Source organism: Gallinula chloropus (genome assembly GCF_964237585.1).
Source record: "Gallinula chloropus genome assembly, chromosome: 36".
Lineage (NCBI taxonomy): Eukaryota > Metazoa > Chordata > Aves > Gruiformes > Rallidae > Gallinula > Gallinula chloropus.
In genome coordinates, this window is record NC_140121.1 from 175,821 (window position 1) to 187,277 (window position 11,457).

An 11,457-nucleotide genomic window follows, 5' to 3' on the forward strand; every position below is an offset into this window, starting at 1 on the left:
CTCGGGCACCCCCTTTCCACGCCCGCAGGAGGTTGAACACACCCTCCCCTCCACCACAGCACCCATCAAATCTGGTTTCTTTAATGTCCTCACAAGCCCCGGGGGGCCCTAAGGGCGTTAAAACGTCACCTACCGCGAGGTTAAAACACAATAATCATCATCCTCATCACCACAATAAATCATCTAAAGTGGGTTAAGCACACGAGCAGGGGAAGACACGGCTCCCCAGCAGCCTCCCCAGGCGACGTGGCCCTTGGGAGAGGCGATCACAAAGCGGCTTTCCCAGAGCGGATCCTTTCGTAAAGGGGTTCATCCAGCGGGACGTATCTCCCCGCTTTTAGATCCAGAAAATACAAGCGGTCTGAGGTCTGGTGGGGGTCGAAGCCTTCCCTCTGCAGGCGTGTTTTCTGAATCTTAAAGGTACCTTCAAAAAACAACCAGAGATAAGAGAGTATTTGAAGTGGGAACGTGGTGGATGGAGTTTGATTCCCACCCAACGCTTCTCTCCCCTTGGCATCGGAGCAACTGGAAGACAGGGAACCATCCTGCCAAGGCAGAGAGGTCTTAAAGAGGACCTGGAGGATGTTGATGTCTCACCACAGATGGGTGAGAACACCTGCTGAGAAATAAAAGCTCCGTGCTAGCGGTACCTCCGTGCCTGCCCCATGCGAAGCTGGGAGGGTGTTTCACCCTAAAATGGGTGGAAATGCTTCCAAGCCTCCTGTGGGGATCTGAGCTTTTCCCTGCGGATCACCAGTACCTGTGGTGTCGACCTGGGGTAGGAGCCGGAGGAAGACGGGCCGGGCGTAGGGAGGCAGCACCTTCTGCAGCTCCTGGTACAGGACGGTGGGGTTGACTTTCGCCTTGGGATCGGCGATCGCCGCCATCCCGGCTTTGCCCTCCACCCCTGAAAAAGAAGAGCGTGGGAGGAGGAAGCGTTTGAGCTGATGTGGGTGCAGGTTATTCCTTTTCCTGGGCCCTGAACACTGAGACCCCTGGTGAGAAGTGGAATTCAAAGCGCCACAGGCAACCAAGAGACCCCAACACATCCTTGGACCCGGCCTCATGCCCTCCTCCACCCCTCTGGTCCCACCCATGGAATGGTTGTTGGTACTTGGGTCCTAAACCCAAACTTTCTTTGGTTTTAAACCCCATTTTAAAACCCCAATAAAGATTGTGCTACTAGAGCTCCTCTTACTCCTGCTCCTCCAAATCAACGTGGCCAACCACACCATTTGACCACCAATTTCTTCCCGTTTCCCCCCCCCCTGGATCTGGTGGGTTTACTGAGCTCCAACTCGCTGTTTTTACCTGGTACTTCCACTCCATACACAGCAACATCTGTCTGGTTGAGGATGTGACTCAACATTCCCTCCACCTCCGTGGTGGAGACGTTCTCCCCTCGCCATCGGAAGGTGTCTCCGCTACGATCTTTGAAGTACATGTAGCCCAGTTCATCCATCACCAGCACATCTCCTGGGAATGGGGAGACACCCAAAACCAGCCTCAGGACTGGGTAGCGCTTAGGACCACCTCAGCACACTTTCCTCACAGGGAAATTAGGAAAAACACCCAGAAAAAGCTCTCTCTTCCTCCTTAAAACCTTAGTTTTTAATATTAAGCCCAGAGTGCAACAGCTGGCAACCTCACAACGCCGACCCAGCTGTTCACAGGCTCTTTTTAGGTTGGAAAAGACCTTTAAGGTGATCGATTCCTCTCAAAAGTGACAGGTTTGGGTCTAAAAACGCCAGCCTTGGGTCTCTGGAGACCATGTAGAGCAAGGCAAGCCTGCAGTGGGTACCTGAAAGGTAGGCCTGGTCCCCTTTCCGGAGCACGTTGTAGGCGATCTTCTTGTTGGTGGCGCTTTCGCTGACGTAACCGTCGAACCGGCGCAGCGGATCCCGCTGGTTTATCTGCCCGACCAGCAATCCCGGCTCTCCTGTGGGAAGGGGATCGAACACAAGGTGATACCAGCCACAGGGTGTATTTCATGAGAAGCTAAAACTTGGCACAGGCCAAAAGATGTTGGGCTGCTGAACCGATGCGGTTCTGGAGGGAAGAACTGGAAGCGAAACCCGCGTACGACACGGGGAACTCCTAAAAACCTGCTGGAGTTTGTTCTCGTGGGGTTTGGGGTCTGTTTGGTGGGGTTTTGGGGTCTGTTTGGTGGGGTTTTGGGGTCTGTTTGGTGGGGTTTTGGGGTCTGTTTGGTGGGGTTTTGGGGTCTGTTTGGTGGGGTTTTGGGGTCTGTTTGGTGGGGTTTTGGGGTCTGTTTGGTGGGGTTTTGGGGTCTGTTTGGTGGGGTTTTGGGGTCTGTTTGGTGGGGTTTTGGGGTCTGTTTGGTGGGGTTTGGGGTCTGTTTGGTGGGGTTTTGGGGTCTGTTTGGTGGGGTTTGGGGTCTGTTTGGTGGGGTTTTGGGGTCTGTTTGGTGGGGTTTTGGGGTCTGTTTGGTGGGGTTTTGGGGTCTGTTTGGTGGGGTTTTGGGGTCTGTTTGGTGGGGTTTTGGGGTCTGTTTGGTGGGGTTTTGGGGTCTGTTTGGTGGGGTTTTGGGGTCTGTTTGGTGGGGTTTTGGGGTCTGTTTGGTGGGGTTTTGGTTCATAGAGGTGACCGCTCACCTGGGCGGCAGGAGATACACAGCCCCCCCGAATCCCGGATCAGCTCCATCGTGTCCTCGTTGACCTTCACCAAGCGAATGGGATACACGTTGGGCAATATCCGACTGTTGAAGCCACAAGCACCGACCTGGCAAGGAAAGAGAAGGAGAAAAAACCCCCAAACACCCCCAAATGAAAGAGTTTTTTCCTAGGGTTTTGTGTGTCTCACCTCTAACTACCAATTTATCTCCCCGCCATCCCTCGCGCCGGGCCAGAGGAGCTTCCTCCCTCTCCCTACACCTCTCCCAGCTGCAGCAGCACCCCTCTTCTTCCTCACCTTTCCATCCAGGTTGGCCACGCTGCAGTTACACTCCGTAGCCCCGTAGAACTCTCCGATCTGTTTGATTCGGAAGCGCTTGGTGAAGTCCTCCCAGATGGTGGGTCTCAGACCGTTGCCCACCGCCAGCCGGACGCAGTGCTGGGTTTCGGCCTCTCGGACCGGCTGGTTCAGAAGATACCTGCAGATTTCCCCGATATACTGAATAATCTGAAGCAGTAAACACAAAAACACAGCTCAGGGTTGGGGTTCAGCCTTGGAACGGCCCCGGAAGAAGCTGGTTGCGAGGCGGCTGGCGCCAGCGGAGCTCGTGGAGCTGCGCACGCCGGGTGTTCTAATGAACATTGGAGGTTTCACGAGCTCGAGCTGGGAATTCTCCCCATGGGGAGAAGCAAAGGGGTAACGTTGCCCTGTGGAAACTGCCCAGGAGGGGTGATTCCCCAGTGCCAACCATGGGATGCACATGAAGAGGCGACCAGAGGCCCTCTAGAAGGATTAGGGGGACGGGTTGTCCATCATAAATCAACAGCCTGACCCAGTGGAACGCGGTTGGAGCGGAGATCCGATTACCAGCTATAAATGCTGCTGCTGGGGGAAGGGCAAGGTAAACACCAGGGAGAAAAAAAACGGCTCAAATTAGAAGGCAGCGTGAGGCAAACACAAAGAGATGTCTGTCAGCCAAGGGGATTCCTCTGTGGAGACTCCCCGGGGCGGTGCAGTTCCTGCAGAGCTCTCCCAGGATGCTGACGGGCACAAACGTGGGGGTTTAGAAGCAGGTGCCACAGGGAGAGGAGGAGGGGGAGGCTGGATGAAGGGCCTTTCCTAAAAATCTTCCTTAATCCCGTGGTGCTGGGGAGTCGAAGGCACCTCGATGCTGACAAGGGTTAACCAGACTCATCAGTGACCCCAGGAGGGGACACAGCGTGTCCTCAGTGACATCGCTGACTGTAGGAGGAGGTGGTTCTGCTGGTCAGGGAGGTCTGGACAAGGCAGAGAGGAACCCTCTGCAACACAACATGGAGAAGCAGAGGGTCTCACCCCTGGGGAGGAATAATCCCCGGCACCAGTAGGGTCTGGGGGCTGGAGAAGGGTCTGGGGGTCCTGGTGGGCGACGAGCTCTCTGCACCCAGCACTGAGTCCTCAGGACAAGGGGCTGACGGGACCTGGGGTTGTTGGGAAGGTCCAGGGAGGTTCCGTTCTCCTCCCTCATTGCTCGGCCCTACCCAGCCCACAGCTGGAGGTGGGTGTCCAGTGCTGGGCTCCCCAGTTTGGGACAGACTGGGAGCTGCTGGAAAGAGTCCAGGGAGGGTATGAAGCTGCCTAGAGTGGTGGGGGTTGTCTGCTTCTCTGGGGAGATCCCAGATCTGCCTGGACACTGTGTGACCTGCTGGAGGTGGTGCTGCTGTGGCAGAGGGGTGGACTGGGGGTCTCCAGAAGACCCTCCAACCCCCCCCAGTCTCTATGAATCTCTGGATTATTAAGAAGTGAACGTGGCGTTCCGGAGCCGAGCGCCGGGATCGCGCCCGCGGAGCCCTCACCGTGCATCTGTACTTCACACAGTCATCCCAGAAGCGACTGGCTGAGAACTTCTTCCTGATGACCACGGTGAGGCCGTGGATCAGGCACTGCCCGACCCCCATGATGTTACCTGGAAGACAGGGATGGTGGGGGTGGGAACCAGCCGGGCTCGGGATGCTGAAGGACAACCTCCGAGGAGGAGGAGGAGGAGGAGAAGGAGGAGGAGGATGAGGAGGAGGATGAGGATGAGGAGGGGGCTTACCTGCAGAGTGGTAGAGCGGGAGGCAGTTGTAGAGGACATCCTCAGGGCACATTTTGTAGGCGTAGTAGCCGAAGGCGGCGATGCGGTAATACCTGTGGGGAGGCAGCGGGCGCTAAGCCAGCCAGAGGGACGGAACACGGGGGCTTCGCGACAGGACACGCGCCCTGAGGGGGAATCAACCCCCCCCAGACCCCACCTGCTGTGCACCACGATGGCAGCTTTGGGCATCCCTGTCGTGCCGGAGGTGTAGATGTAGAAGAGCCGGTCTGGAGGAACAACAGGACTGGTCTCAACTGCTTGTTCCCAGCGGCCAAGGAGCGGCTCGGTGATGGCGATGGCAGCCTGGTAAGGCCAACACCACCACGGAGCCCACAGCCCACATGAAGAGTTCACAGGGCTCCAGATGACATGGCCCACACCCTATCTGTCTGTCTTATCCATCCCCTGGGACTCCGTTAGGTCTCCAGCTCAAACAGGACTTCCAGACCAATGGGGAGAGGAAGCCCCCGACCCGTGTCTGACCCTGGGCAGCTCATCTAAGGCTCCACAATTAACAAAATAAGTAATCAAAGGGAAATGCATCCTCCCTCCGGCTGCAAACGGAGCACTGGAACAGAGTCACCTGCCTCAGGGAACTCAGAGGGTCTTAATTATCTTAATTACAGAGCGGAGACCAGCCAGCACCTAATCCCAGCCACCAAACCACACGGTGAAATACAAACTGGAATTACCATCTAAACCTTTGATGGGAACGTGGAGCGGGGGCGACTTGGATGCTGCACTCAGCAGAGGATCCAGGTGTCTGGTGTCTGCAGGAACCACCCCTGGGCTGTAGTCACCAGAGCAGAACTTGGCCATGTTCTTCCCCAGCATCCCGTTCACTTCCGAGATCGCTGCGAGACAGAACCAAGAGGGTTTCGGCCACGAGCTCCAAGATAACCCGTAACACCCCGTTGCGCCCTGAAACCACAGAAGGACCTGGAGAACCAGGGATTCCTTGGAAACACATCCCACCCACCCAGAAAACCGTGGGTTGAACTCACTGGGTGTTGCTCAGGCCACGCCGTGCCTGGGTGACTCACCCGCCGAGAGCTCCCCGCCGAAGATCACCGCCTTGGCGCCCGACGTGGTCACGCAATACACCAGGGAATCCAAGCGCAGGTTGAAGTTGATCAGAGCCGCCTCGATGCCGACTTTAGCCATCCCCAGCCAGAGCCCCACGAACTCGGGGCGACTCTCCATGAAGATGGCGATGACGTCCCCCAGCCGGAACCCTTGCTGGTAGAAGAAGTTGGCTACGGCGTTGGAATACTCATCCAGCCTCCTGAAGGTCCACTGCTCGCCCGTGGCCTCGTAGATCAGGGCTGTTTTGTCGGGGTGCCTGCGGACCACGTGGTGGAACATCTTGGGGACGGTGCTCTTGGCTCTGTGGTGGCTGCGCAGCTTGTACTTGACTCGCAAGAGCACGGAGAGGCCGCTGCGGCAGAGGGAGAGGGGAAGAGCTGAGCTGCAGCCCTGTTTCTGAAGGGGAGGAATGTTAGGGGGGGCTGGGACCCGTCCCCCCCTGCTTTCAGGCAGCCAAATCTTTACCCTATAATGGGCACTTTTAATCAGAAAGGCTACAAGAACGTTAATGGGCAACAACCAGCAACTCTCCCACTCCCAGCTGCTCCTCGGAGGGTTTGCTGCTCCCCAGCCCCTTCCCCAGCCTGGCTGCCCTTCTCTGGACACACTCCAGGGCATCAACATCCTTCTCACAGTGAGGAGCTCAAACCTGAGCCCAGCACTCAAGGTGTGGCCTCCCCAATGCCAAGGGCAGGGGCACAATCCCTGCCTGGACCTGCCCTGGCTCCGCTTGGCACGAGCCGAGATGCCATCGGGCTCCTTGGCCCCGGCGCAGCTCGGGCTGGGCAGCAGCGAATGTTGTTGTCCTGGATCCCATCTTACTCACCCTTTCCCGGAGGAAGCTATTTTTAGGGGTGTGTTGGCTCCCTGGCTGTGACTTGGGAGGCAAAAACAAACTTGTGGAGGTCCTGGGCTGTAAGGAGCCCAGGGGAACCGGGGCAGGGGAGGGGGGGGGGATCCTGGTCCCTGCCCAGAAGGGGAAGCCACGGGTCTCCCCGGTAAACGGGCAGTGGTTGCGCAAGGAGGGTTTGGAAGGATCCCCCAGGAACTTGTGAGGACGCTGAAGATCAGCGCTTACGAAACCCCCGCAGCTCCGGGAACGGGAGCCCGGCCGGAGGGGGAAGGGCGCCCGTTTCGGAAGCAGCTCTTGGCACCGGCCCGGCCGAGCTGGGGCTTTCACGGTGACCTTACGCCGGGCCGGTGCCAAGCGCAGAACAGAGGAGCCTTTTCAGCGCCGGGCTGAGCCTTCCAGGCGCTCCCAGGGCTCCATCCTGCCCGGTTTGTTCTCGGCCCCCCCGGGCCGTGGGGAGGGGGGGGCGGGGGTGGGGGGGGCGGCTCTCCCCGGGCCATGGGGAGGAGAAGGGGGGGGGCTCTCCCCAAGCGATGGGGAGGAGGGGGGACCGGCTCTCCCCGGGCCATGGGGAGGAGGATGGGGGGGCGGCTCTCCCCGAGCGATGGAGAGGAAGGGGGGCGGCTCTCCCCGGGCCATGGGGAGGAGAAGGGGGGGCTCTCCCCAAGCGATGGGGAGGAGGGGGGACCGGCTCTCCCCGGGCCATGGGGAGGAGGATGGGGGGCCGGCTGTCCCCGGGCCATGGGGAGGAGGATGGGGGAGCGGCTCTCCCCGATAGATGGAGAGGAAGGGGGGGCGGCTCTCCCCGGGCCATAGGGAGGAGAAGGAAGAGGAGGAGGGGGGCGCCGGCTCTCCCCGGGCCATGAGGAGGAGGAGGCGGGGGGCTCTCCGATACCGGAGCTCTCCAGACCCCGGGCTCTCCGGGATAAAGGCGCATCCCCTCCCAGACCCTTTCCGGGGCTCAGCATCCCCTCGCTCATCCCAGGGCGGAGAGCATCGCGCCGGGTCCCCGTCCCCCCCGGTCCCACCGGCTGGGAACCCCGCTCGGGCTCCGGCCCCGGCCCCGCCGGCTGGGAGCCCCGCTCGGGCTCCGGTTCCAGCCCCACCGGCTGGGAGCCCCTCTCCGGCCCCGGTCCCGCCGGTACTCACAAGAGGTCCCGCGGAGCCGTCCGCAGGACGAGCCGCAGCAGCCGCCACCCGCCGCTACCCAGGCAGACGCCCACGGCAGCCGCCAGGCTCCATGGCCAGGGCGCGCCGAGGAACCGGAGGAGCCCCAGGGAGCCCAGCGAGGCGGCGCAGACCCCCGCCGGGCGCATGGCGGGGCCGGGGCTGGGGCCGGCCGGGCCCGTTCCCCCCCTCCCGCTCCGCTCCGCGCTGCCGGCTGCTCCCGCCTCGGCCGCCGCGGGGGCGGCCCCGCCCACCGGGAGCGCGGGGGGCGGGACGACAGGGGAAAGCGGCATTCTATTGGTCGGACGAGAGGATGCGCGATGCTGATTGGGTGAAGGAGGAGAGGCGTGGGGAGAGCCCGAGGAGGGAGGGGAGAGCGGGCTCGGTCCTGCCCCCCCCACCCTCCCCGGTGCCGGTACCCGGTGTCAGGTGTCCGGTACCGGCGCAGTCGGGCTGTTCCTGCCCGAGACTGACCCCACCCCACCGGTGTGGGGCTGCTTCTGCCCGCCCGAGGGATAACGGGCCGGTACCGGTACCGTGAGGGACCCACACGACCGGTACCGGCGCTGCCCACGGTCCCGGGAGCCCCACAGCCCCGGGGAAGTGACAGTCCCAGCGCTGCCCACGGCCCTGCACCCCCAGGACCGGCTTCGGGCGCAGCCCCACCCCCCCGGCGCTGCCCAACCCCCCGTTAAGCCGATTACCGGGGATGCGGGAGCAAACAACCGGGATCGAGCAGCAGCTGCTGGGTTCCCGGCCTCCCGAAGCCTTTCCCGGCCTCCCGAAGCCTTTCCCGGCCTCCCGAAGCCTTTCCCAGCATCCCGAAGCCTTTCCCAGCCTGGCTTCGGCTCATCCCACCCATCCATGGCCGCTCTCTTCACCGGGAAGGTCCTGATGGCAAACCGGGAGGAGGACGAGGTGGAGACGGAGCGGGAGCTGTGCCGGGCGCTGGAGAACAAGGTGCTGCTGCTGTACTTCGGGTCGGGGCAGTGCCCGCGCTGCCGGCAGTTCTCCCCCCTGCTCAGGGATTTCTTCCTGCGCCTCACCGATGAGTTCTACGTGGAGAGGGGGTCGCAGCTGGGGCTGGTGTACGTGTCGCGGGATGAGACGGAGGAGCAGCAGAGCGCGTTCCTCAGGACCATGCCCCGGCGCTGGCTGGCTCTACCCTTCGGAGATGCCTTCAAGAGGTACGGCACCGGGGTGGGGAAGGGGCCATGGGGCTGTTTTCTCACCTTTAAGAGCTTTTCCAGATGTTTCCCTGCGTGGCTGGGCCCTGGAGAGCGATGGGCACGGCGCGTCCCCGTTCCCTCTTCCTTCCCACCCGGGTTGTGCCGATGGATTGGTGTTCCCAGGGTGTCTATTTATAGCTCCTGCGCACGAGGCGGCTGCAAGGGGACGGATTGGAAGCTCTCACGTATTTACTGTAACCTCATTAGGCACCCAACGAGCTGCAATTAATACTGACAATTACTTCCAGGGCAAAGGGGGACGTCAACGTTTCCAGCCGCTCGTGGAAAACGGGTCCCAGCAGCCGCCCCGCATCTCCCAGGGTGCTGCCACCCAAATCCTCCTCCTCTTTCACCAGCCTTGATCCCCATCAGGCTCTAATTAAGCAGCGCTGGACAAACGAGCAAGGGGCACGTTTGACAACCGGGCTCTGTTTAACTACACCGTGACAGCCGCGGGTGTCTTACCGGGTGAGGATGAGGAGCTGTGAGGAGCCAGCACCGTGCCCTTCCCCATCTCAAGGGCTCTCCACTCCCCTTTTTGCCTTGCAGGGAGCTGGAGCTGCGGTTCGCCGTGTCCGAGGTGCCGGCGGTGGTGGTCCTGAAGCCGAACGGGGAGGTGATCGTGGGCAACGCGGTGGACGAGATCCGTCGCGCCGGCCCCGCGTGCTTCCGCGGCTGGCAGGAGGCTGCCGAGCTGCTGGACCGCAACTTTCGCCTGGCAGAGGATTTTGATAACCACAGCAGGAGGAGCATCACCGACCCCATCCGCCGCCTCAAGTACAAGCTGGACAAGAAGGACAAGGAAAGGGAAAGGGAAGGGGAAGGGGAAAGGGAAAGGGAAGGGGAGGACTCGTTTTAGCGGCTCAGAGAAGCCCAAGGATGACCCGCAGGTCGCTGGCCCAACCCGACTGCCAACAGCTCCAGAGTCTGTTCTGGAATCCTGCTGAAATCCTATCAGTTTTCCAAACAAAAATGATCTGTGCTGAGGGAAGAGGGATCTGCTCCAGCGCTCTGCAGAGCCAGGGAAGCTCAGTGCAGGTGGTGTGGCCAATCCTGACCTCACCCACCGTAGCGAAGAGCTGCAGTTCTGTGTCATTTACTCCCCACATCAGCTTAGAAGGAAATTAAGCACCAGACACCAGCATCCCATGACCAGCTCCCTGATCAGTTTGAACCCCCCTTGCCTCATCCCAGCTGCTGTGGAGAAGCTGCCACAGACACCGACAGGAAGGGGGGTCCCTGCGATGCGCCGACACGGGGGCTGAGACACCCCCCACCCCCCCAGCACTGAGCCCTGAAATCCCTCGTGTCGCTGGTGGTGTTCACACTGCTGCCAACTCCCATCTCAGATGGACACCACAGGGAAGGGGGTTGGTGCCACGACTGGAATGACAACACACAGCAGCTTCTCCCAGCGTCAGCCGCCTCTCGCTGTTGCCATCTGCCGCGGGAGCCGAGGGGAACACGCTGTGTAGCCACAACCCAGCGTGTCACCCCATTCCCAGCGCCAGGGAGGCTGCTGTTCTACCAGCCCTGCCTCCTTTTTGGGCTGGAATCCCACGTTTCCCTCTGTTTGGAGCCAGAAGTTGCCCCTTTCTCAGCTCTCACACAGAACAACAGGCTGAGGGGATGGGGGAAGAGTAGTCGCAGGAAGATCAGAAAAGACCTTTAAGGTCACCAAGCTCAAAGCATCCCCCTGAGAGACACACTGCACGGTGCTGGTGGGATGTTCCAGCTCTGCTGTCACTCATGGGGTGTATTTCAGGTTCCAGCCCAGCGACCTGAGGGCAGCGGAACACCCGGGGTGGTGATGAAACACCCAAATAATCCCTTTCTGAGCCGTTCACTGTCCCAGCCACGTTACCTTACAGAAGGTCTGTGTAATCCTTGCTTCTCCTTGTCCCTGACACGTGGCTTTCCTGCAAAGGGCCTCTGTAAACCAAAATAAAACACATATAAATACATCTTCCTGAGGCGTGTGGAAGCCCCACACCTCTTCACAGCAGCGATAAGAGAGCTGTGGGGCAGAAAAGGGGGTTAGGAGCCCCCCCATGGGGGCTGCCCCGGTGCAGGGTCACAGGGCTCAGCTGTAACTCACCCCTTGAAAATACTTATTAAAGAATAATAATGATAATTCACCATTTATTGATGTGGGAGGAGGGGTTTTTTTTGTGGGTAGTGCCGGAGCAGCTCAGCATCCAGAGAGCCAAAGCAGCTTGATCAGCATCGACCCCACCACACTGGCCAGTGGAGAGAGCGGTGTGATGGCTTCTCTCATTAGAGGACCTAATTAGAGGACCTCGTTACTACCTCGTGGACAGCTCTGTCTTACCTGGGAAGGGGACGTTGGGCCATTCCTTGAGAGTTCCTGGACT

General features: G+C 60.2%; 2 protein-coding genes across 2 annotated transcripts; one reads left to right on the plus strand and one right to left on the minus strand.

Annotated features, from left to right (window-relative positions):
- Positions 1 to 65: 65 nt before the first annotated feature.
- Positions 66 to 8,084, minus strand: SLC27A1 (solute carrier family 27 member 1). The gene is made up of 12 exons (XM_084277819.1): positions 7,836 to 8,084; positions 5,794 to 6,188; positions 5,443 to 5,604; positions 4,908 to 4,977; positions 4,712 to 4,803; positions 4,470 to 4,579; positions 2,932 to 3,141; positions 2,616 to 2,742; positions 1,802 to 1,939; positions 1,312 to 1,476; positions 761 to 907; positions 66 to 424 (listed from the first exon to the last, which is right to left on the minus strand). Exons 1-12 carry the CDS (start codon positions 8,000 to 8,002, stop codon positions 267 to 269), a joined length of 1,941 nt encoding a protein of 646 aa, XP_084133945.1. The 5' UTR covers positions 8,003 to 8,084; the 3' UTR covers positions 66 to 266.
- Positions 8,085 to 8,717: 633 nt separating this feature from the next.
- On the plus strand, positions 8,718 to 9,941 carry NXNL1 (nucleoredoxin like 1; the record flags this gene model as incomplete). Its single annotated transcript, XM_084277786.1, has 2 exons — positions 8,718 to 9,040; positions 9,632 to 9,941. The coding sequence occupies 2 exons, from the start codon at positions 8,718 to 8,720 to the stop codon at positions 9,939 to 9,941; spliced, it is 633 nt and encodes a 210-aa protein (XP_084133912.1).
- Between the last annotated feature and the right edge of the window lie 1,516 nt (positions 9,942 to 11,457).

Bases quoted from the DNA above. Each gene is read 5' to 3' on its own strand.
- SLC27A1 (XM_084277819.1), bottom strand. From the start codon at position 8,002: ATGCGCCCGGCGGGGGTCTGCGCCGCCTCGCTGGGCTCCCTGGGGCTC. The intron at 4,580-4,711 runs GTAAGCCCCCTC...CCTGTCTTCCAG, and splicing joins CCCGCTCTACCACTCTGCAG to GTAACATCATGGGGGTCGGG. The intron at 908-1,311 runs GTAAAAACAGCG...CTTCTTTTTCAG, and splicing joins GTATGGAGTGGAAGTACCAG to GGGTGGAGGGCAAAGCCGGG.